The sequence below is a fragment of the Pestalotiopsis fici genome, assembly GCF_000516985.1.
Source record: "Pestalotiopsis fici W106-1 unplaced genomic scaffold PFICI_Scf_10, whole genome shotgun sequence".
NCBI classification, from domain to species: domain Eukaryota; kingdom Fungi; phylum Ascomycota; class Sordariomycetes; order Amphisphaeriales; family Sporocadaceae; genus Pestalotiopsis; species Pestalotiopsis fici.
This window is the reverse complement of record NW_006917100.1, coordinates 1,164,894-1,186,372: the sequence shown is the minus strand read 5'-3', so window position 1 is coordinate 1,186,372 and position 21,479 is coordinate 1,164,894. Positions and strand designations below refer to the sequence as shown.

The 21,479-nt window shown below is 51.4% G+C and overlaps 2 protein-coding genes across 2 annotated transcripts; one reads left to right on the top strand and one right to left on the bottom strand.

The window, feature by feature from the left end:
- Nucleotides 1-794: 794 nt before the first annotated feature.
- Nucleotides 795-6,272, top strand: PFICI_12596 (uncharacterized protein; the record flags this gene model as incomplete). Its single annotated transcript, XM_007841177.1, has 2 exons — nt 795-5,645; nt 5,727-6,272. 2 exons carry the CDS (start codon nt 795-797, stop codon nt 6,270-6,272), a joined length of 5,397 nt encoding a protein of 1,798 aa, XP_007839368.1.
- A 1,155-nt stretch (nt 6,273-7,427) lies between these two features.
- Nucleotides 7,428-9,944, bottom strand: PFICI_12595 (uncharacterized protein; the record flags this gene model as incomplete). Its single annotated transcript, XM_007841176.1, has 1 exon — nt 7,428-9,944. One exon carries the CDS (start codon nt 9,942-9,944, stop codon nt 7,428-7,430), a length of 2,517 nt encoding a protein of 838 aa, XP_007839367.1.
- Between the last annotated feature and the right edge of the window lie 11,535 nt (nt 9,945-21,479).

The following is a 21,479-nucleotide window of genomic DNA, read 5'->3' as shown; positions in this document are numbered from 1 at the left end:
TACTTGTCCATATCTGCAAAAACCTGTTGCCTGAATCTGGGAAGTTGTTTGGAGTTGCGTCGTGTATGACGTTCAATGTCACAGGCTAAAGATGTACTTAAGGTGCCAGTAAGAGGTGGCTGACCGCGGGGGTGCCTCGCTAAAAAGAGTCACCCGATCAGCGCCGGGCAAGAATTTGACCTGCTAACTACGCTTCACTTTTTTGTTTGTTTATACGTGCGTAAGCACAAAACAAAGCCAGATTTGGCCGTCGCAGGGATTCCATGTTCCTTTCAGCTTCTCTTGAAATTGCTGATTTGAAGCTATGCTGTGTCATTGCCTACATATAACAAACTGTATCCGTTCAGTTGTGGGTAGGAGATCATATCATTGAGTCCTAATACGGTAACCAAATGTACACTATGTATGAAGTACCCGCGTACCTAGCCCGTACCGCACTTACTGCGTGCGGGCAGCCGAAGACATGAGCCCCTCACTAATAGGTAGCAACAAGACCCGTGTGTGCAGTCAATTGATAGGCGAAATCTTAACTAGCAACGTGGAAGGAGAATGCTGCCCGGGTCCCAGGTACGTACTTCGTGCCACTCTCCAAACGCTGCTAGGTACTGAAAGTAGCCTAAAGCTAGAGCGAAGCCCCGCTAAAAAGTTGCGTCTTATCAATTCTTATCGGAAATTTTCGTTGAATGAATGCGACCGCTCAGACTTCGATTTTTATTTGGCCGAAAGCGCATCAAGAGCTCCCATACTGCTGTTGAACCTGCGCAAATCACACATTGCGCTAGTGCAACGCAAATATGGGTTCCCTCAAGAGAAAGGATGCTCCAGGAGGCGGCGCATCTGCCGCCAAGGCTGCGAAAACCAGCAGCGGCGCCCGGCCCTCGAAAACGCCAAAATCAGACAAGACGAACAACACCGAGTCCAAGTCGAGCCCCAAGTCTAAGCCTGCCGACTCGAAGCCCGCCACGGCACCTTTGGTCTCACGCTTGAAGGAGGAAGAGCCACTCTTCCCTCGTGGTGGTGGTAGCGTGCTGTCGCCCCTTGAACACAAGCAAATTCAGATTCAGGCCAAGCAAGATGTGCTCTTCGAGCAGGCGTCGGGAAAGAAGACGGACAAGGCATTGAAGAAGAATAAGTCGAAAGGACAGCTCAAGGACACCAAGTCAGCTTCTGCGAAGGCGGTTGACGACTCTGTCAGGATCGAGAGCTTGAACTACAAACGTTTGGTCAAGGGATCGTTGGTACTGGCTCGAGTCACCGAAATCAACACCCTCGACCTTACGCTCGCTCTTCCAAACAACTTGACCGGCCATGTGCCAATCACATCCATTTCAGAGGCGCTCAACGAGCGCATTGCTGCCGAAGCAGCGGCAGAAGAGGAGGAAGAGGAGGCTTCAGCTGATGATGTTGACCTGAAGTCGCTTTATGCTGTTGGTCAATATCTTCGAGCGTACGTTTCTTCAACGTCCGAGGAGTCAGGAGACGCTTCCGGCAAACCGAAAAAGCGTATTGAGCTATCCCTACGCCCCGAACAAACCAATAGCGGTCTATCAAGCAACGATGTTGTGACCAACACGACCGTCATGGCAGCTGTCACGAGCGTAGAGGACCATGGATTTGTGATGGACCTTGGTCTCGAAAACTCCAAGGTTAAGGGTTTCTTGTCCCGCAAGGAACTTGACCCGTCCATTTCAGAGGACCGAATGCAGCCAGGCTTCGTGCTTCTCTGTTTGGCCAGTAGCTCGGGTACCAAGGGAAAGATTGTTCAGCTCACTACATTGCAAAGCAAGTTGGGCAAGATCCAAAACGCTCCCTCCGAGGCTACGACTATCAACACTTTCCTGCCTGGTTCTGCAGCCGAGTTGTTGATCACGGAAGTCTCCGCTCGTGGCATCGCCGGAAAGGTCATGGGCTCTTTGGATGTTACAGCCGATCACATTCATTCTGGATCCGGTCCTTTGGCAATTGACCTTGAAGAAAAATTCAAGGTCGGCAAAAAGGTTAAGGCGCGAGTGATCTGCAACTTTCCAGCATCCAGCGAACCAAAATTGGGTGTATCTTTCCTTGAACACATTACGGATTTGAGCTCACAGCAAGGGCCAGACAAGAAGTCTGCAGCGGAGTCTGTTGCCATCTCTAGCATTGTGGAGAAGTGCACAGTCACGAAGGTCGAGCCGGATATTGGAGTCTTTGTCGACATTGGATTGAAGGGAGTCGCTAGTTTTGTACACATTTCACGACTCAAAGATGGAAAGGTGGACATGATTTCACAGTCTTCTGGTCCGTACCAACTAGGATCTGTCCATCGTGGGCGGGTAGTGGGCTACAACCCAGTCGACGGTTTGTTTCAATTGTCCTTTGAGAAGCACATTCTTGAGCAGGCCTTCCTGCGCATTGATGATATTCCCGTCGGCCAGGTCGTTGACGGCACCATTGAGAAACTTGTCATTGGTCAGGACGGAGTCAATGGCCTGCTAGTCAAGCTTGCCGAAGGTATCACTGGCTTCGTTCCCGAGGTCCATCTCGCCGACGTCAAACTACAACATCCAGAGAAGAAGTTCAGGGAAGGCATGAAAATCAAGGCCCGTGTCCTTTCGACGGATTCTCTCAAGCGTCAAGTTCGTCTCACTCTCAAGAAGACCCTGCTCAACTCGGAGGCTGAGCCACTGCATTCATTCGACCAATTGGTGGTGGGCATGCAGGCACCGGCGACAATCATTAGCATTGTAGCTAACGGTGCCATTGTACAATTCTATGGCTCGCTCCGAGGTTTCTTGCCCGTTTCAGAGATGAGCGAGGCTTACATCCGGGATCCGAAGGAATACTTCCGCGTCGGTCAAGTCGTTGAAGTTCACGTGCTCAACTTTGATATTGAGGCTCAGAAGCTGTATGTTTCTTGCAAAGACCCGTCTGCTTTTGGCCTTGAGAAACAAAAGGCCCTTCAAACTCTGAAGATTGGAGATGTCGTGTCCGCCAAAGTCGTGCAGAAAACTGAGGATCATGTCTTCGTGGAACTCGCCGATAGCCTGTTGAAAGCCATGCTCTCCGTCAGCCAGCTCACGGACGGCTCAAGTAAGAAGAACGCAGCTTCTATGAAGAAGATTCGTGTCGGCCAAACCTTGTCCGAGCTTGCAGTTCTTGAAAAGAATGAAGGTCGACGGTCCATCATTCTGACACAAAAACCAAGCCTCCTCCAGGCTAGTCGGGATGGTAAGCTTCTGAACACAATGACCGATGCTAAAGTCGATGAGATCTATGCAGGTTTCGTACGAAACATCACTTTGACTGCAGTGTTTGTGCAGTTTGGTGGTCGCTTGAATGCTTTGTTACCCAAGGCTAGATTGCCCCAGGATGCTCAGAAGCTGACGGACTTCGGCCTGGAGAAGGGTCAGTCGATTGCTGTCAGGGTGGTTTCCATTGATACCGACCACAGCAGAATGGTCGTGTCTTCCCCCAGTGTTGAGAAGACGGACGAGCACGACAAGCAGAAGCGCCCCAGTGTCAGCGGAGTGGCAGCTGAGAACCCAGTCGACAAGAAGATCACTAGCATCGATGATATCACCGTTGGACAAATCACCAAGGCTAGGATCTCATCTGTCAAGAACTCTCAGCTGAACGTCAGGCTCGCAGATAACATTCAGGGACGTGTGGATGTTTCGCAGGTGTTTGACTCGTGGGACGACATTAAAGATACCAAGCGCCCCTTGAAGGATTTCAAGCAAGGCGATATCATCTCTGTCAGAGTTCTTGGTGCACACGACGCCAAGAACCACCGATTCTTACCTATTTCACATCGTTCGACGCACACCGTCCTTGAGCTCTCTGCCAAGCCAAGTGATCTTACCGGGTCATCTGCTGCTAATCTGACGTACGAAAAACTGGCCGTCGGGGCTTCATATGTCGCATTTGTCAACAACGTTGAGGAGAGATCTCTCTGGGTCAACCTTTCTCCTAATGTCAGGGGTAGAATAAATGCTTTCGAAGTTTCCGATGACGTGTCGCTTCTTGAGAAAATGGCCAGCAACTTCCCTGTCGGCTCCGCCCTCCGTGTTCGCGTTGTCTCTGTCGATGCCCAGCAAGGGCGTCTGGATCTCTCGGCGCGGTCCGAGTCTTCCAGCGAAGAGCTTACTTGGGATACTGTCAAACAGAACATGGTTCTTCCTGGACGGATCACCAAGATCAACGAGCGACAGATCATGGTCCAGTTGAGCAAGACAGTCTCCGGCCCGATTCACCTGACAGATATCAGTGATGATTACAACGACGCCAACACCATGAACTTTGCCAAGAACAACATTATCCGGGTATCAGTGGTTAATGTTGATAAGAGCAACAAGAAAGTGAGACTTTCGGCACGCCACTCACGGGTACTCAACTCTTCGAGCAAGGTCCAGGACAAGGAGATTTCCAAGATTGCACAATTGAACGTTGGCGACATCATTAGAGGCTTTGTCAAGCACGTCTCAGACAAGGGAGTGTTTGTGGCTTTGGGTGGCGACATCACGGCCATGGTCAAGATCTCTGACTTGTCCGACCGGTTCTTGAAAGAATGGAAGGACTCTTTCCAGATTGACCAACTTGTGAAAGGTCGCATCACCTCCATTGACAGTGCTCTAGGCCACATCCAAATGAGCCTGAAGTCATCAGTGGTTGACAAGGATTTTGTACCACTTCTGAGCTACCAAGACTTGCGCGAGGGACAGATCATCACTGGAAAAGTTCGCAAGGTTGAGGAATTTGGCGCATTTATCCTTGTCGACGGCACAGCCAACGTGAGTGGGTTGTGCCACCGAAGCGAAATTGCTGAAAAGGCAGTGGATGATGCCCGTAAGCTCCTCAACGAGGGTGATGCCGTCAAGGCCATAATCTTGAAGCTTGACGCGCAAAAGAAACGTATCAACTTTGGCCTCAAGCCCTCGTATTTTGAGGACGAGGACACGGACATGAGCGACGATGATGACGCTGGTGCTGCGCTTGTGTCCGATGATGATGACGATGACGAGGAGGAGGAAGATGACGAGGAGGAGGAAGATGACGAGGATGATGAGGACATGGATGATGCCGACAGTGGCGTTCTCATCACCGGCACAGACAACATGTCGGACGAGGATGAGGACGAGGACGATGAGGACGTGGAAATGACAGACAAGGCAGGCGAAGAGGTTGAGGGTCTTGATGCTGGTGGCTTCGACTGGGACGCCGACGCACTAGACAAGAAGCGCTCTTCTGAAGCTGCCAATGGTGACAGCGCAGCGCAGGACAAGAAGAAGAAGCGAAAGAAGGCCCAGACTGAAGCCGACCATAGCGGAGACCTTGATGCCTTTGGCCCGCGCACAGCTGCGGACTACGAACAGCTCTTGAACCGCAAGCCCAACTCTTCGGGACTCTGGATCCAGTACATGGCATACCAGATGCAGTCCAGTGAGCTTGCCGGCGCCCGCAAGGTGGTAGAGCGTGCCGTTTCTACCATCAACAGCTCAGAGGAAACCGAGAAGCTGAACGCCTGGGTGGCATACCTCAACCTCGAGGTTCACTACGGCAACGACGAGACCGTGGACGAAGTTTTCAAGCGTGCCCTGCAAGTCAATGATCAGCAGGAAGTTTACCAGAGACTGGCCAGCATCTACATCCACGAAGACAAGCCCGAGGTAAGCTTCATCCCCCTTTAACAAAGATAATTTTCTAGGCAGACTGAGAACTAATCATTATTCCTTTTCACCTTTATACAGAAGGCAGATGAACTTTTCCAGACCATGACCAAGAAGTTTGGCGCATCGTCCCCCGACGTCTGGTACAACTACGCACACTGGCTGCACTCTGAGCGCGACGAGCCGGAGCGGGCGCGCGCCCTCTTGCCGCGAGCGACCCAATCTCTGCCCAAGCACGCCCACCTCCCGCTCATGACCAAGATGGCGACGCTGCAGTTCACCTCCAAGCACCCCAACCCCGAGCTCGGCCGCACCATGTTCGAGGGCCTGCTCAGCACCTTCCCCAAGCGCTTCGACCTCTGGAACCAGCTGCTCGACCACGAGGACGTCCCCGGCGCCGACAAGAAGGTCGTCCGGGATGTCTTTGAGCGCGCCCTCAAGGCCAAGGGCCTCAAGGCGCGCGCCGCCAAGAAGTGGTTCAAGCGCTGGGCCGACTGGGAGGTCAAGAATGGCGACCAAAAGTCGCGCGAGAGGGTCAGCGCCCGCGCTGCCGAGTGGGTCAAGCAGAGAGAAGAGAAGAAGAACGCTGCTGCCGGGGCTGATGATGATGAGGGTGACGACGAGTAAAAGAAAAAAGGAGGGAGGAAAATGTTTGGGGCACCTTCTCAGTCCCCGCTTCCATGTCATCATACCCTGGAGGAATAAATCCGAAGAAAAGGTTTATTTTCTTCGCCACGTTCAAAACCATGCATTTGCATTTCTTTAGGCGTCTGGATTGTTAAAAAATAAATAAATAAATCGAGCTTATATGTACCATTGACAATCAAGCTATTCAGATCATGAATACACATGTAGTGTCACAGTGAGACCTTGATATTGATAACTTCCATGTACCTTTATAACCATCCCTGATGCATTACTCGACTTCTCTTGCACTCTCATTGAGATTATTTGGGCATGAACATTATCAGATGAAGATTTTGATGATTTGGTTTCTATTAGACTTATGTGAGCCTCATAAAGTTTGGTTGGCCCAGTTGATCTATCCCATTGCCTGCGCCCCCATGTCCCATGAGATGCGCCTCTCCCTGCGCCTTCAGCCCAGGAAACGGGACCGCCCTTCTATAATATCGCTCAAAGGGCAAGCCGGGGAGGCAAAGATGCAAGAGCAAGACGCAAAAGACATCCGTCGCCGAGCTCGTTGACGTTTGCCACGCCCATTACCCATATCAGAGCGTGGCCCTCGAATACCCCTCCATTCCACCCCCCGCGGGAGAACTCTCCCCTTCCAGGTTCCCAATGAATTCCCCTGCCCAAACCAATACACAAAAAAATAAAAGGAAGCAAAGATTTCAGATCCCAAGCTTTTTGAACCTTCTTTAGCTTTTCCCTGAAAATGCTCCCGCCTGACCGCCTGAAACCCACCGAAATGTCCCTGACATGACAAAAGAGAAAGATTGAAAGAAGGACCCGATTCCGCCTCTTCCATGATAGTTCCCGGTACAGGGGTTTTTGGTAAAGATGCATAAGCGACAGAATGCGATATGGGCAAATCTCGCTTGATCTAGACTGCTTGGGAAAGACAAAGAAACAAGGGACTAAAAAAAAAAAAAAAAAAAAAGCAAAGTCTATCGAACGCGCTCCGCTAGATGCAAAAAAACAAGAGAAATACAAGAGCGACAGTGTGGGGGTAGCTGACTTCCACTATGTCATGTGGAAATAGTAACCAATTTATTTAGTTTGAGTGTAACATCTTCCTTCGACTCGTCAATCTCGTCTGTTTTAGACGCGGTTGTTCATGATGGAAGGGAAGAGACCAAGCGACACTGGAGCCTGGTTGTGGCTCCGGCTTGTGGTCTTGGCTCGGCGGCGAGTCTTGATCAACTCGGGGCTGGACTTTAAGTGATCAGACATGGTGGTCTCGGAGCTGGACTTGACAAGGAAGTTGGCGTGAGACTGTGCCCGGGCGTGGCGCTCGGCACTGGTGTCGCGTCGAAAGTGGCTTTCCTCAAGTTCAGGCAAGGGGCTGATGGCAGTCCTATCAAAGCTGGAAGCATGCACGAGCTCCTTGTCCTCTGGTTGCCAGCCCTCCACAAGCGCATTGGTGGTGCTGGTCGAGGTCCACCGTGTCAAAGTTGTTGACGTTGAGGTGGTTGATTTGTGGCGGTTGGAGAAGATGGAGTCGGTGGTCGAGGCACTGCAACGTGCAAGTACCGTCTTCGGAGATTGGGCAAAGTGTGAGCCCGAGGGAGACAGTGGTGCTACCAGGTAGTCCTCATCCTCCTCGCGCAGCTCGCCTCGCTCGTGGAGAAGCATTTGCTGATGATAGTCCCCGGGGATCAGCAACGATGGGGAGAGATCAAAAGTGGCGGCTTCCTTGAAGCTGTCGGCATGGGACACGTTGCGGCTGTGACTGTGGCTGCGGACGAGGACTGCCGAGCTGTCGCGTCTAGGCAGGGAAAAGTTCGAAGTCACGGGTACAACGACGGTGGGCGTCTTTGCCTCGTTTTGCGTGCCGTTGGAGATCTGGCTGACAGGGCTAAGGGCTGGAACGTCGTCACGGCCGGGTGGCGAGAGAAGACCGGTCGAGCCGGACCCATAATCGGGGTATCTGAAGCCCATTGCATCCATTGACGGTGAGGCGTCCCGGGCCATGTCCATTGATGGGCGCTCCCATGCGTAGTCGCAATCGGCCTCGGCTGCATGGTCATAGCAGTAATCGATGTCATCCTCCCAGTTATCCACTTGGTCCAGCTCGTCCTCATAATCGCTTGCATCGTCGTCCATGCTAGCTCGGAGAGCACGCTGGGCAGCAAGCAAATCGAACCGTCCCAGCGTCTCTGAGGCATTGCTGGGAGGTCGGGCATTTGGCGTGTTTTGAGGCTGAGAAATTTGGCGCAGAAGTGGTACTGAGATGCTGCCACGCAATGCAGAGCTGTTGCTTGCCATGCTCATCCGAGATCGTGATAGTCCATTGTTTTCTTCCTCCTCTGGTACATCTGCCAACACATTTGTAATCGTTTCAGCCGGTAGCGGCCAGGCCGCGTTATCAGGAGTGGTGATGGCATGAGAGTATCTCTGCTCATGCGGAGCAACGTCATCCTCATCGATAGTCGAGATTCCTGAGCGAGGCAGGATGGGCTGGTTGGACATTTCCCACGTGGATGGGAAGACTATTGGCTGAGGGATGCGGATGCCGGCACCTGCAGGGAATCGATCCGAGCTGAACGAACCGAAGCCATTGCTGCTCTCAGGTCGCGCCGACGCCCGACTGGACGTACGGGGCGGCGGGGATATGGGAGACTCAAAGCTGTATTCGGTGGGAGATCTTGGCGGTCGTGGAGGAGGAACACGGAACTGGTCTTGCGACTGGGTTCGTTTCACAGATCGAGTTGGGACTGCTGGAGTCGGCAAGACATGTCGCATCTCGACCGGCTCGCCGTACGAGCCATGTGCGACATGCAGACCTGCCGATGGATCCTGCTGAGAAGAAAAGGACTCGCTGTGATAATGTGAGTGATACGACACAGGAGGGGCAGCACCCATGAGAGACGATTTCCTCGGCCTGTGAACTCGACGCATTTCCAAGTGGTCCTGCGCCAAGTCCATGCCTTGTCGCACTGGTTGCGAGTCATTCTCCTTCTCTGTGTGGGCGACATGTTGGAAATTATAAGGCCCTGAAATCTTGATCTTGGTCTGTGGCGGTTCCTCATCCTTGCCACCCTTTCGTCTAGTCAATAATGACTTCAAGGAACTGCCTTCCTTCTGACCATTGGCTGCATCTGCCGGTGCTTCGGTGGAGTTTAACGAGGCATTGGAAGAGCCCAAGTCACTGCTCTCTCTCCGACCCTTGCCTCTGCGGTTAAATATGGATTTGCTGAAGATTTGCGTGCTCTCTGGTCGCTCGCGTGAGGGCATGCTGCTGGTGGTAGAGCGTTGCGATGATCTCCGTGATAGTGTTAAGCTCTCGATGCCATGCTCCCAAGACGGTCTGTCATATGCCGAAAGTATAGAAGACGAGCCAGATGAGTTGGTCTGTTGACTGTCGTGTTTCTCTGCCACTGAGTTCTTGCGCACCTGGTTGGCGACTGCCCTTAGACGTCCCGGTGATGGAGGCCCATCTAGTGCCGGGTCCAACATGTCATTGAAACCTTGGAATAATTTTGATGATGGCGCATTTATAGAAGAGGCAGTTTGCGGTGGCGAGACATCAGACGACTTGAAGGAAGCGGATCCCTTGCGAGGATTCCATCCCTTCGACTTTTTGGGGACCGTATACACTGGAAGTGGCGAGTACATGGTGTACTATATAGTATGTTATGTATCACGTCTGACCGTGGAGGGGTTGTCAGACAGGTTTGGTGTCGTGTTGATTATGTACGAGCTCAAGCTCTGGTTCCACGTCCCTCCAAAAGCTCAAAGCTGGACAAGAGTCAGCTTTCTTTTTCGTTTGACCGTATATAATGAACGTGTTTGACGTCAGGCGCGTCAGGTAAATATGAAAACAATCGAGAAAAAGATTTTTTGCGGGGGAAAGAGACAGAAAAAAAAACGTGCCACCTCTATAATACGGTGGTGTAGTGACAAACAAGGGATTGTAGGAAGGGGGCCTCGCAAGGTGTCGAATGACGGCGAAGCTGGGGTGTGAGGATAACGTCCTGTATTCGTACCCTGGCCAGAGTCCACTATGAATCCTCATGCAAAGATGCGTGATGCTCCAAAGGGGGGAATAAGGACCCAATATGGGAGCAAGGGTATGGAGACCAGGGCATGTTGCCAGGGCAGGGGGGGCCACAGAGGAGACTGAGAAGAGAGAGAGAGAGAGAGAGCAGAGACCAAGACTTTACTTACCCTACCGGGAATATTGGTGCGGATTTGCAACCTGGACGCTCCGATCTTCCCTCCTTGTCGGTTTGTGGGCCGCAGCCAGTCCCGGCTCAATGGGTGAATAGTGAAAAGAGGCAATGTGTTAATAATGACATGCAGCTACTGCTCTCGCTTGACAGATCTAATCAGCACAAGCCCGGTGAGCACACGCAAGAGCCTGGAAGCTGGTCGTGGGCCGATATTGTTCAATTGTGCCGTGACAGACTGCTGGGAATTGGCAATCAAAAATCTTGCAGCAGATTGGTCCGCCTGTTCATGTCAGTATCGTAAACAGGTAGTAAGAATGACGCTTTACTGGGTTTCATCGGTACCGCAGCTTGTCGCCCGTCGCCAACCGGTGATGGGTCAGAAAATATATACATATTTACATACCTTGTACTCCGCGTGCAAAAGACGGGCCGTCGGACTATTGGCTGCAGCTTCTTGGGATTGAATACTCCAAATTCGTAGTTGCAGTCGCCCGTTTCTGCTTGCGTGATGCTAAAAATGCACACCACCACTTCTCGAACGCGCGTTCGATTTTCGATAGTGTGTCACGAGACGTCCCAGAACTCTGACCAGACAAGAAGAGGCCAGATTTGTAAGTCTCGGAAGCCCGTCACGGAACACGGGAGGACACGATGTCTAATGCCCGGTGACTGCGACGTTGGCTTGTTCCGATTGGAGCCCCGATGGCGGCGGCGATCGGTGGGTCGTTGTGCTTTGACGATTCGGGCGGCTTTTCTTTTTTGAGGCTGCGTGTCCTATCTGACCCGTTGTCGTGCTTGGAAGCGACGTGGACTTTTTTCTTTCCTTGGTTTTTTTTTTTGGGTTGTTGGATCTCTCCAAAAGAAAAATGCGTGGGTGCAAGGCCGTTCGTGGAGAATCGCAAGCGAGAAACGAGTGTAAGCGAGGATGATGTAAACTTTGACAAAGCAAAGCAGACAGTCTTGTACTCGTGAAGAACCAAAGTCTTGTCAAAGGGGGGAGTGTATCGGAACAAATATAGAACCAACTAAACATGACGGAAAAGAGAGAGAGGTCAGTATTGATTCAAGATATCTGCTGCATATACGGAAGTAGAAACCGAGCATGGGCATTAGAATACAACAAGAAAAATTCCCGATGTCAGCCACTAAAGTGCATCATCAGAACCTGCGATCGAGGATTGCACACATGGTGTTCCCGCCTCGATGAAGCCCAGCTGTGCTCTCCAGCGCGGGCCGCACTCCATGTGCATAACATGATAGATTCGTGAACAAATAGGGGAGCACTTCACATATTCGTCACTCTAGGCGCCCTTTTGACCAGGCTCTGGGATAGGTCCTGTTATTGACCGGCCCCGACGAGCTATCGCCGCACACGCTGAGGTCGTACCTACGCGAGGACCTGCGAAGGGCGGTTGCACAGCATACGGGCTGGCTTCGCGCGGCATGGGGGTTGCGCATAAATCCCAACTATCGAAAAGATAACCAAGGACCAGACCGCGCAATAGAGCACTTGCTCAAAAGATCCGAGAAACAATGCCAAGATTGTTTTCTGGGCTTCTCCAGCTGGGTATGCATGGCCACAGGGGTGGGGGGGGGAAAAACAATAATGAATATAGAGGAGAATAGCAGCAGGAATGGAGGACTACTATCAAAAACTCACTTTTGAGAGCCAGCTCTTTTCGAAGAGAAGCAATGACGCTGTGACAGCTTACCGGGTTGCGTGCAAACGAGGCAATACGGCAACTCCAAAGTCGAGAAGAATAGTCGTCGTGTTCGTCGAAAAATTCCTATATCCCACCCAGAAAAGAAAAGAAAAAGAGTGAATGGTGGTCTCTGCGAAGTGTTCGTGTCTGTATGATGCAGCAGCGGTTGGCGAATATGTAAGCGGCCTGTCGTTCCAAGCCAACTCGTGCTTATTCGTTGGAGAACCCTGCTCGTCCAGTCTTCTTTTTTTGTCGAATCGGAACCGAAGACGGGAAGGAAGGCAGGTACACGTTTTCGTCGAAGACAACTCTCTTTCTTACTCTCCAGGAGTATACGAAGTTTGCTGCGTCCACTTTTTTTTTATTTTTGTTTCCCGAGAGTCGAGGGCGGGTGGTGTTCGTAATATCTTCCAAGAGCGAGGAAGTCGTCGAGGACAAGGGTTCAATTAAGTTTCTGGCCGGCTGTGCTCTTGTGCAGGTACGAGAACCAGCACCAATGCTAGCTTAAGCGGATGGACAGGTCGTCGGCTGGACTGGACCCTGGTGCTTTGACATTCAGACAGTAAAAGAGAGCGGGATCCTTTTAGAGGAGACGAGAGATGAGGATAGCGCCAAGACCAAGGCCAAAATGAGATGTTGGCGGCAGACGGTTCTGTCAAATATCTCCCGATGGTAGTGTGAGATGAGTTGGGTAGGCCCCGGCTCGGCTCAGGTGAGCAGACAGACAGGAGGCATCATCAAAAAACCATTGATCAATTATGAGTTCCACCCCACCCGAAATCGACCTTGGGATGGTGCCGCGAGTTTTGGATCATAAATGGGCTCCGTAGCTTCGTCGTCTCCTATCCACTTCGGCGCTCGCATGGACAAGCCGTCGATCTTCAAATCTACAAACGTTGGTACGCTACCACGTACACTGACACTATATTACTTGCTAGTTAGTAGTAGTGGTAGTACGTGGTAGCAGCTACGCAGAGAGTAGCGTAGTCGTACTATGTAGTAGTGCTATCTGCAGGGCTACCAGGGTGAGCTCAGTGACGCCGCTGCTCTTGTCTGAATGTACGGAATATTCGCCCAAACCCAAGCTGGGCTGGCTTTGCTTCCCCAGGGAAAAAGCTTCGAGGTCTTCGAGATGGCGGAAGAAGCCATGAGACTCGTCTCTTTCAGGCTCTACACTACAAAGCCCCTTCCAAGGACAACCTTGTCGACCGAGAGTGGTTGTCGCAGGTTCGACCTCTGAGCTAGCTGCTAGGACCAGACCCACGAGAGCGTGGAGTTTGTTCTAACGATCCGCTAGGTAGCTTATGACCTGTCATCGCGTGCTTTGTCTGCACGGCACATTCTGAGAGATTTGCTGATTTTATTTTTGTGTTCCTTTTATTATATTCCATCTTGTTTTTGTTCTTTCTTGCTTATTGCGTGCAGTGTAGTGTAGCAGTTGTTGTGAAAAGGAGTAATCATTAGAGCGATCTTTACCCGCTCCTTTTGCATAAGGATCATTGATGTTGTTCCTAGAGACCTAAAATAGGCTCTGGAGTATGAAGAAATTTCCATCGCGTGCATAGCTTGCAGGTTGTCAGGCAGGCAAGCCCTGGGGATTGCGATCCCACGGCACCATGGCATATCTTTGCCGCAGATAGTAGTCAAGAGGAAGAGATGGGGGCTGGAATTTTGAGTTGTGATGGCATTTGCCGCTTGATAGCAGACCTGGTTGGATTGCCTTGGCTTCATCTCTGCTACTGCCGGGAGCAGGGACTGACCACAAACGGTTAACTTATGCGCTCGCAGAGTTAGACTGCGAGACAAATCACGATGCTGCTCTGTCCTTTTACCTTCTCCCCCTCTTTGCTGTGTGTGCAATGTCTTTGTGAGAGGATCCTGCTCTCGAGTGCCGACCGGCTAAGGTACTGTAGTGTTGATATGGATGCAACTCCATCTTGCTTGGGCATGAGGATCGGTAGTAGCCATCTCATAAATTTTCTCCTAGGTCACAGCGTGGGTGGGACAAACTTTATCTCTTTGACAGCTGCAGGCCAACGAGAAGGAAAACGGCGAGTCTGAGCGTCTCGCGAGGGATCCTGGCGGTTTGTTTTTGCGCCCGGGGGGTTAGGGAAGACACCGGTCCTTGGAAAAATGATCGTCCCAAAGAGCTGCGGCCGACGGCACAGTGCTGTTGCTACCATGTTACAGTAGCGTACGGGCACGGCTCGCCAGTCCGCTAGGACACATTGGAAATACTGGACGTGATCCCCTGAAGAGCTAGCATGAATTGACCAATTGACTCGAGGTTGGGCTTCCCAATGCGACAAGTCGCCCTATGCTGGACCATGATCATAGCAGGATTGCTTTTCCTTTCCATCAGTGAGCCATTCACACAGCAACACCGCACTGGGATGGGCCCTGCTTCTGCGATGTTGGCGTGATCAGTTGAAAGCGTCCCTTGCCATTGGACTGGCCGTTTCGCGCTTTTTTTTTTTTTTGCTTTTGCTTTGAAATTGTCGGAAACTGTGGGCATCATCATACACTATCACAAATTCTTAAAACTGCCTTCGACTGAGATGCAATACAGACGAGCTTGACCGATGGATCAGCTTGGCCATGAGTCACCGCTTCTTGTTTGAGGAGAATAGAAAATAAATATGGGTGCTGCCTCCGTAATGACAGTCCAGAACGCTGTGGACAAGTCCTTTAACCTTGCGGCCCCTCAGATCATGGAGCCAGCGACCCTGGCGAATTGATACGCACGGCAGATAAATGTCCATCACTTCATGCGAGTACTGCGTACAGTGCACGCAGAAGCGCATTGCAACACAATTCCTACTGTGATGTGGTGACTGCACTGACTGAAGAGACTTTCACACCGCCGCTTCGATCAGTCGTTTTGAATATTTTTTTTTTCTTTCTTCCTTCGGATCTCGAGAGACAGACATGCAGGTTGAGAATATGGCGCATATAATGTGCGTAGATCGTGCGGTGATTTTACGTATGTGGTAGGTAAGCGGCAGAACAAGTCTTGTGGTCTAGTGTAGTGTAGAGCGGCATGTTCTCAAGTTGGAAGTATTCCGTACGGAATAGTACTGTCTGTCTGTCAATTCCGTTGCTGGGCGCCCAGTACTCAATACATGGCTGGGCTGTTGATAGCTTTAGATATGGACCACTGTATGATGCCAATGTGCACGAAGTTTGGTAGCCTCGACTCGACGACGACGGAGAGACCCAGGGACCAAAGCAGCGGGTCTGAATAAATGCGCGCATCCTGCAGTCGGCACTGCAGCTAGCTGCTAGATCGCGGCCGTGGAGGAACAGGCCCTTCCTTACCCGGTACCATGGCCTCTTCCACATTCCTCTTTCATTCATGTTGAATACTGCTAGTCCGAAAGATTGCTTTTTGCAGCGCAAGCGAGCCCGCGGTTTTGGCAACGGTAACGTAGCTCGAGGTGACCAATCGATTCGTTCTTTTGGAGGGATGAATTTGGCTTCCATCTCAGCCGCAGCCGCATCCCGTCGTGGGGGGCAGCCGTTGAGACGGGAAGGAGAGACTCCATTTTCTACAACGGTTGGTTCCCAAGGAATGCATGTCTCAGTAGTAAGTCAATTGGCTGATGGATTGGTGGCGTTTTGGCTTGGTCTGTTTATTCCTTTCTGTCAACCCAAACACCTTGGTCCTGTCCTCAACAGCAGCAGTATGCAGTCAGCCCAGCCAACGGCTGCCGGCGCGTGCATTGCAGCAGTAGGCAGAAGGGGAAAGAAAGAAAAATTCTCGAGTCTCGGCATGAGCTGATTCGCCAGAAAATGTACCACCCAAGTCCTACTGGTAAAGGGCACTTCAACCTAGTCCTTGCTGTGCAGAAGAACCTGGTTGCCACGGGCAGGTAGCTAGGTCCTCGTCGGTCCCAAGCCTGGTAGTCGGCGAAGTCAAGGATACTGTGCAATCATGTGCAGTGGTGGGCTATGGTGCTCAAGTACTGTGCAGTCGAATGCTTTGGGGGGCTGCCGACGGACCAGGTCTGAAGATTCAGGCTGTTATTGCACCGTGCAGAGAGTATGGGCATTTAGAAAGAAATAGTGTGCACTGTATATCTAAGATGCTAGGTTTCGGGGAAGCTCCATGGTCTTGTCGTGCCTCTTTGTTACTGTGTAAGCCTTGGGTGATACGTAAGTAGGCTCTCGGTCTGATTTGCATGATGGTTGACGACGAGGACTGGTGGTGATAATGACGAGGTTGTTCGGAGCTGGAAATCTTCCCCCGTTTTCCCCTTGCAGGTGTGAGCGGCGCGACCGTCAGGGGTCCAGGGGGGGGCAATTCGGAGGGGGCTTTAGTGGCTTTCGGGGGAGGCACCAGGCTCGCCAGGGCGCGCTGCAAGCTTTCGAGGGTCCCCGGATGTAGCCAGGTAGTGGATCGAACCTGCCCAATTCCCATTCGTCGACGCCCAACGCCATGGAGGCCAATTCGAGGAAGGGATCTGCGGAGGTTGCGAGTAGAAGATGCGCCCCGGTCGGATGAAGCTCCTCTTTACACAGTAGGTATAACGTACTCACAAGTCCGATGAGTGAGAGTGCAGAGTGCAGGGCTCTTTTGCAGGCTGACGGACGGGCCCCTGGACAACTTACTTTGTGTCTATGAGAAGTACCTTGCCTACATACCACGATTCCATGCGAGATGCGAGATAACTCTCTCCACGCACGCCCTGCTGGGCTCGCTCATCTCTACCTGCCTGCTCTTCCCCAGACAGACACGCGACTGACGCGCTGCTGCGTATTTTCCAGCAAAGGAACAGAAGAAACTACCAGTCAAGCCAATCGGATCCCCGTAGCCATGTTGAACGCGGTACGATAGGTCGGGGCTCTCATTCACTCCGTCCTCCACACTGGAGATGGGCTCGTTTTGGGTTCCGCACATTTATTCTAACACTACGTACACGGACGGTCCAGCTAGCCTCAATCGTACTCGTGTCTCGCTGAACGCCGTTGGAAATTGGAATACCTAACCAGGTAACTTTAGCTATGTCTGCGCCTCGCCCACGACGGCTAAGGATGGAGACCTTTCATATTGTCCCGATATTAAACCTTGCGTGTCCTTTCGTTGCTGTACCACAAGAACGTCTTTTTTTTCAAAGAAAGATGAGAACCAGGGATCACGTACAAAGTACACATTAGATGCATAAAACTATCGTGTAGGGTAGCGTCTGGGTTCAGCTTATTGCCTGATTTGTTTTTCATCCTCCGTCGGTTGAGGCGGCAAACCCGTTTATATGTGATTATATGCAAAAAGATGCATGCAAGGTTGTGGTCCAGAATTGGGGTTGGAAGAGGGGAGGGGGTGCAGCTCTAGACTGCTTGACTATACTCCAAGACTCCTCGCCTAAAAGAGGTGTAGGTTTTGCACTACCTATTACTACTAGTAGCAGTATATCCTCGCAAGCTATTATGTTTTCATCCTCGTATACTGACTGCCCCGCGCTGCGTCTGACATGGCCTGCTGGCGCCCATACAAAATGCCGCTCTTTCTGGGTCTTGGGAATGCTGCATGGCTGCTCCAGTTCGGTTGCAATTCTGCTGCGTCATAGTCTGCCTGCTTCCGCACAGTATCATTGTCTTTTCAAAAAGTGTTGGGCCGAGGCCAACCTTGCTTTGACGCCGACAAAGACGTGGAGAAGTAATGATCTGGATTTGCATTGACTAAAATTATGTACGACATTCGTCGATCTGTACCATTCGAAACACGCCGCGTATCTAGGTACCTACTCGCTGCCCACTTCCAAAGAGCCAATACTGTTTCTGTGCAATGGTTCCGAGATACGAATCGAAAGAAGGAAATCGAAGGAAACAATGAAATTGAAAGAAAAAAAGAAAAAAAAATTCCACATATCAACGTTGCCAGCCAAAGTGCCTGCCGAACCTGACTGGCAAGCCTGGCTGGCTCCGTGCGGACACGCTGGGAATATCCCGGAGGCTATCGTCAAACTACCCGGGGAAGGATGTCGACAGCAAGCTGCACGTCATGAGGCTTACCCAGCACTCAGTACTCGCCACTCAACACCCGCTTTGCCTGCCTTGCCTGCTGCTTGGTCGTCACAGGCGACGAATCGCACTCCACAAGGCCATGTTCTCATCATGACCACGGCTTCGGACCGAGCAAGCTTAAAGAAACATGAGAGGAAGCTAGGTAACAAAGTTGCCCTCACGACGACTAGCCCCCGTGATCCGGTCAAACGTATACATACAGATGAGGCACGTACGGACTATTATTACAAGGTATACGGAGACGATTGTATGGGAATAATTCCGTATAGTAGTAGCAGTTGTCTGGGCACTATTACTAGTACCTGGGCACCATGGCTCGTGCACCGTTTGCCCATAGGAAGCGGGACAAAGACACGTTTTGCCCATGCGGCACCGGTGTGAATAGTGTCGCGGAGCATCCCCGATTCGCCGACCCTTCTTTGCGGAGGGGGTCGCTCCAGTTTCTTTTGCAATTTTTCCGTTGCAAGTGGTCTTGTTTTTTTCTCTCTAAGCCCCAGGCCAGGGACCCCGAGCCGAGACGACCAGCAACTTTGAAGAAGTAGAGCCCCGCGCGAGCACCTAGGACAGGGTTACTGCTTGATTATAAGCGCACACTAGAGATCGTTGTGTCTTTTTTAGTGCAATAGAGATATGGTAACAGTCAGTCGGTAACGCGGCTCTGCTGCACCATTCTCACGGTCACCCCTCCCTCTGCGCTTTGCTTGCCCTCAGGGTCGCCGCCCTATCTGGCCCAAGACTTCGGGAACTGGTAAAAAGACTCCTCTTTCTCGGATCAGAATTTTCATCAAGTCCCATTTTCCAGAAACTCTATTGTACGCAGTTTGCGCATGGCTCTAGCGCTCGAAAGCTTGCGTGTCGTCGTTGAGGCGTCCACTTTGGGGTGGGCAAGCGGCTGTGCCATACACACAGCTATAACTCTACCGCAGCCACGCAAGCCACTTGAATACGAACCACGATAATGGGTTGCACTTTACGCAAAGAGACTCTGTTCTTTTGCATTGGTACTTTTCATTTCTCGACGTTTGTTCAGTGGCACATTTCAAGGGCTGGATCTCAACCATGTGTGTGGTCGGCTGACTCAGGTTGTGAGGTGAGTTGCAACAAATTGCCGCAAAGGGATTTTACATATGGTGCCATCAATGGGCCGACCAATGGGTGTCGATGGGTTCAGGGTCTCAGGAACGGGGACAACCTCCAACGATGATCTCTGTTGACGCCCAAATGCATTACTCGCTCCCGGCTTGTGGGGATACCGATCCATGGTGAAATAATAATAATACCAAATCTTGGACCTAAATCCTGGAGAGCCGCGGTTTTGCTTACTCACCATCCTCCGGAAGAGCTTCCTTTGGGCTCGCATCCTGCCGTTGCTTCGATTCCTTCAGCCGCGTCTGTTGCCCAATGACTTGGGGATGGCTCATGATCCTTGGCATGAAATATTATTTTTGTCTGTCTTTCTGGCGAGAAAGGGGAGTTTTCTCTCAAATTAGGCATATCACATATCACATGACATGGTGTACCAATGCAAGTCTTTTTTTTTTTTTTTGGTCCTCCATCCAACCGCCTGTGTTATTAGTCCCGAGTCCCGAGTATATGGTAAGACAGAGAGGTGTTAGTTGCATGTAGTGCAGCCAGCCAAGATGGTCGGACAGGCGCCTCTACCTTTGGTCTATCTAGTGCGACTTTTCGGTAGTACGGAGCACGTCGCTGGACTTGTTCATCATTGCAAAGATTCCTACTAGGTATTCATTTGGCGCTGTTAAATGGTCACGGCTTGTCGGAATCCTAATAAAACATCACAAGCGTGTATTGGTAAAAGGCCACAAATTGTCTGCGAGATGCCGCTATCCTAATTCTTGCAATCTTGTTGACATGTCGTTTTCCGGGGATCTGGGATGCTTGCACTAGGCTCCGATCCCTCGGGTCTGTGCAGATTTCGAAAACATTCCATCAACTCTTCTTTACCAAAATAACAATGCTCCAAGCCGGTACAATTTTGCTTTTTTCCCTCTCCTCTCCCCATCTGGCTTCGTGCCCAATGCGCAAGAGCCCGGCCGGAAAGAGAGATCAGCATCCGGTTCTCATTTGGTGTTGTTCTAGTGCTGCGAGCTATCGCGGCGCCAGCGTTTCCTGAGATTTGATGGCCAGTACGGAAAAGCAAAAGCTTAAGCCAAAGGCGGCATGGTATGGGCACAAGACAGCTTTTGGTGGCTGCTGCTGGCTGCTTGCTGCCAGTCCCAGAAGGTTTCACAGAGCCCTGAAACCCGTCAACTTTTCCCCCCCTATGGTTATGACTCGCTGGTCTCTCCTGAAGCTTCAACTGAGCTACGACCGATGGCCAGACTATCTTCATGGTCCAGATTCTACTAATATCATTTCCCAAGTTTCATTTCCAAAGGGGAGAAAAAACCATACAGACTTATGAAGCCGTATCTTCGGGTCAAGAACTGTAGTTAGTTTAGTCAATTGGATCTTGTGTTCGGCCGAGGGGCCTTCCGACATAGTCTTAAATGTCATCTGAAGTGTCCCAAGAGCCGTCTGCCATTTTTAATAAAGGTCACACGCACTACAAGATCGACACCTAACAGAACAGTAGACTCGGCTCTTTCAGCCCGCACAGACGCCCGCCTTGAAATGGCGTTCCGGAGCCGCATAGCATGCGATCGTGACTTGATTGGCGGCTCGCCAGTATCTTGGGCAAGAAAAAAGTACTTTACGCATCGATCGCGTGGAATGCCGCCGCCCGGGGCACAAGAGCACATGGTCGGCGGCTGCTGTGCCTGTGCTGCATGTACGGTGCCGGCGGAATGACAAGACTAGAGGCTGTCATACAAGATTTTTGTCCCTTTGTCTTTTCTTTTTTGTACTATATCCTCGTGTGCGCGTAGGCAGGCAGCTGGCATCCCGTCCAAAAGAACGTGCGTCGCCTTTCCGCATGCTCCTGCGTATTTTCGCTTAGGAGGGACCTTGTCGTCTCATGGCAGCCCAGGTACTATATGCAAGCGGGAGCAGTCGTGTATGTACCAACCCTATCCCGCCGTGCTGTCTAGACTATTCTTCTTGGCCCGTCACAATCCCATGGGGAAATATTGGGTATTCTGTGCCGTTCCGTCCATGTCTCAGGCGAAAATATCTATGCGCCCTCGTCAGCCTCAAATATATGCGGCTGCCAGCGTAAACACAGCGTTCCTAGAGCAATTGCGATTGATGCCTCCGGGCCATGACTCCAGGTCGTTCCCTAAGAGACCACC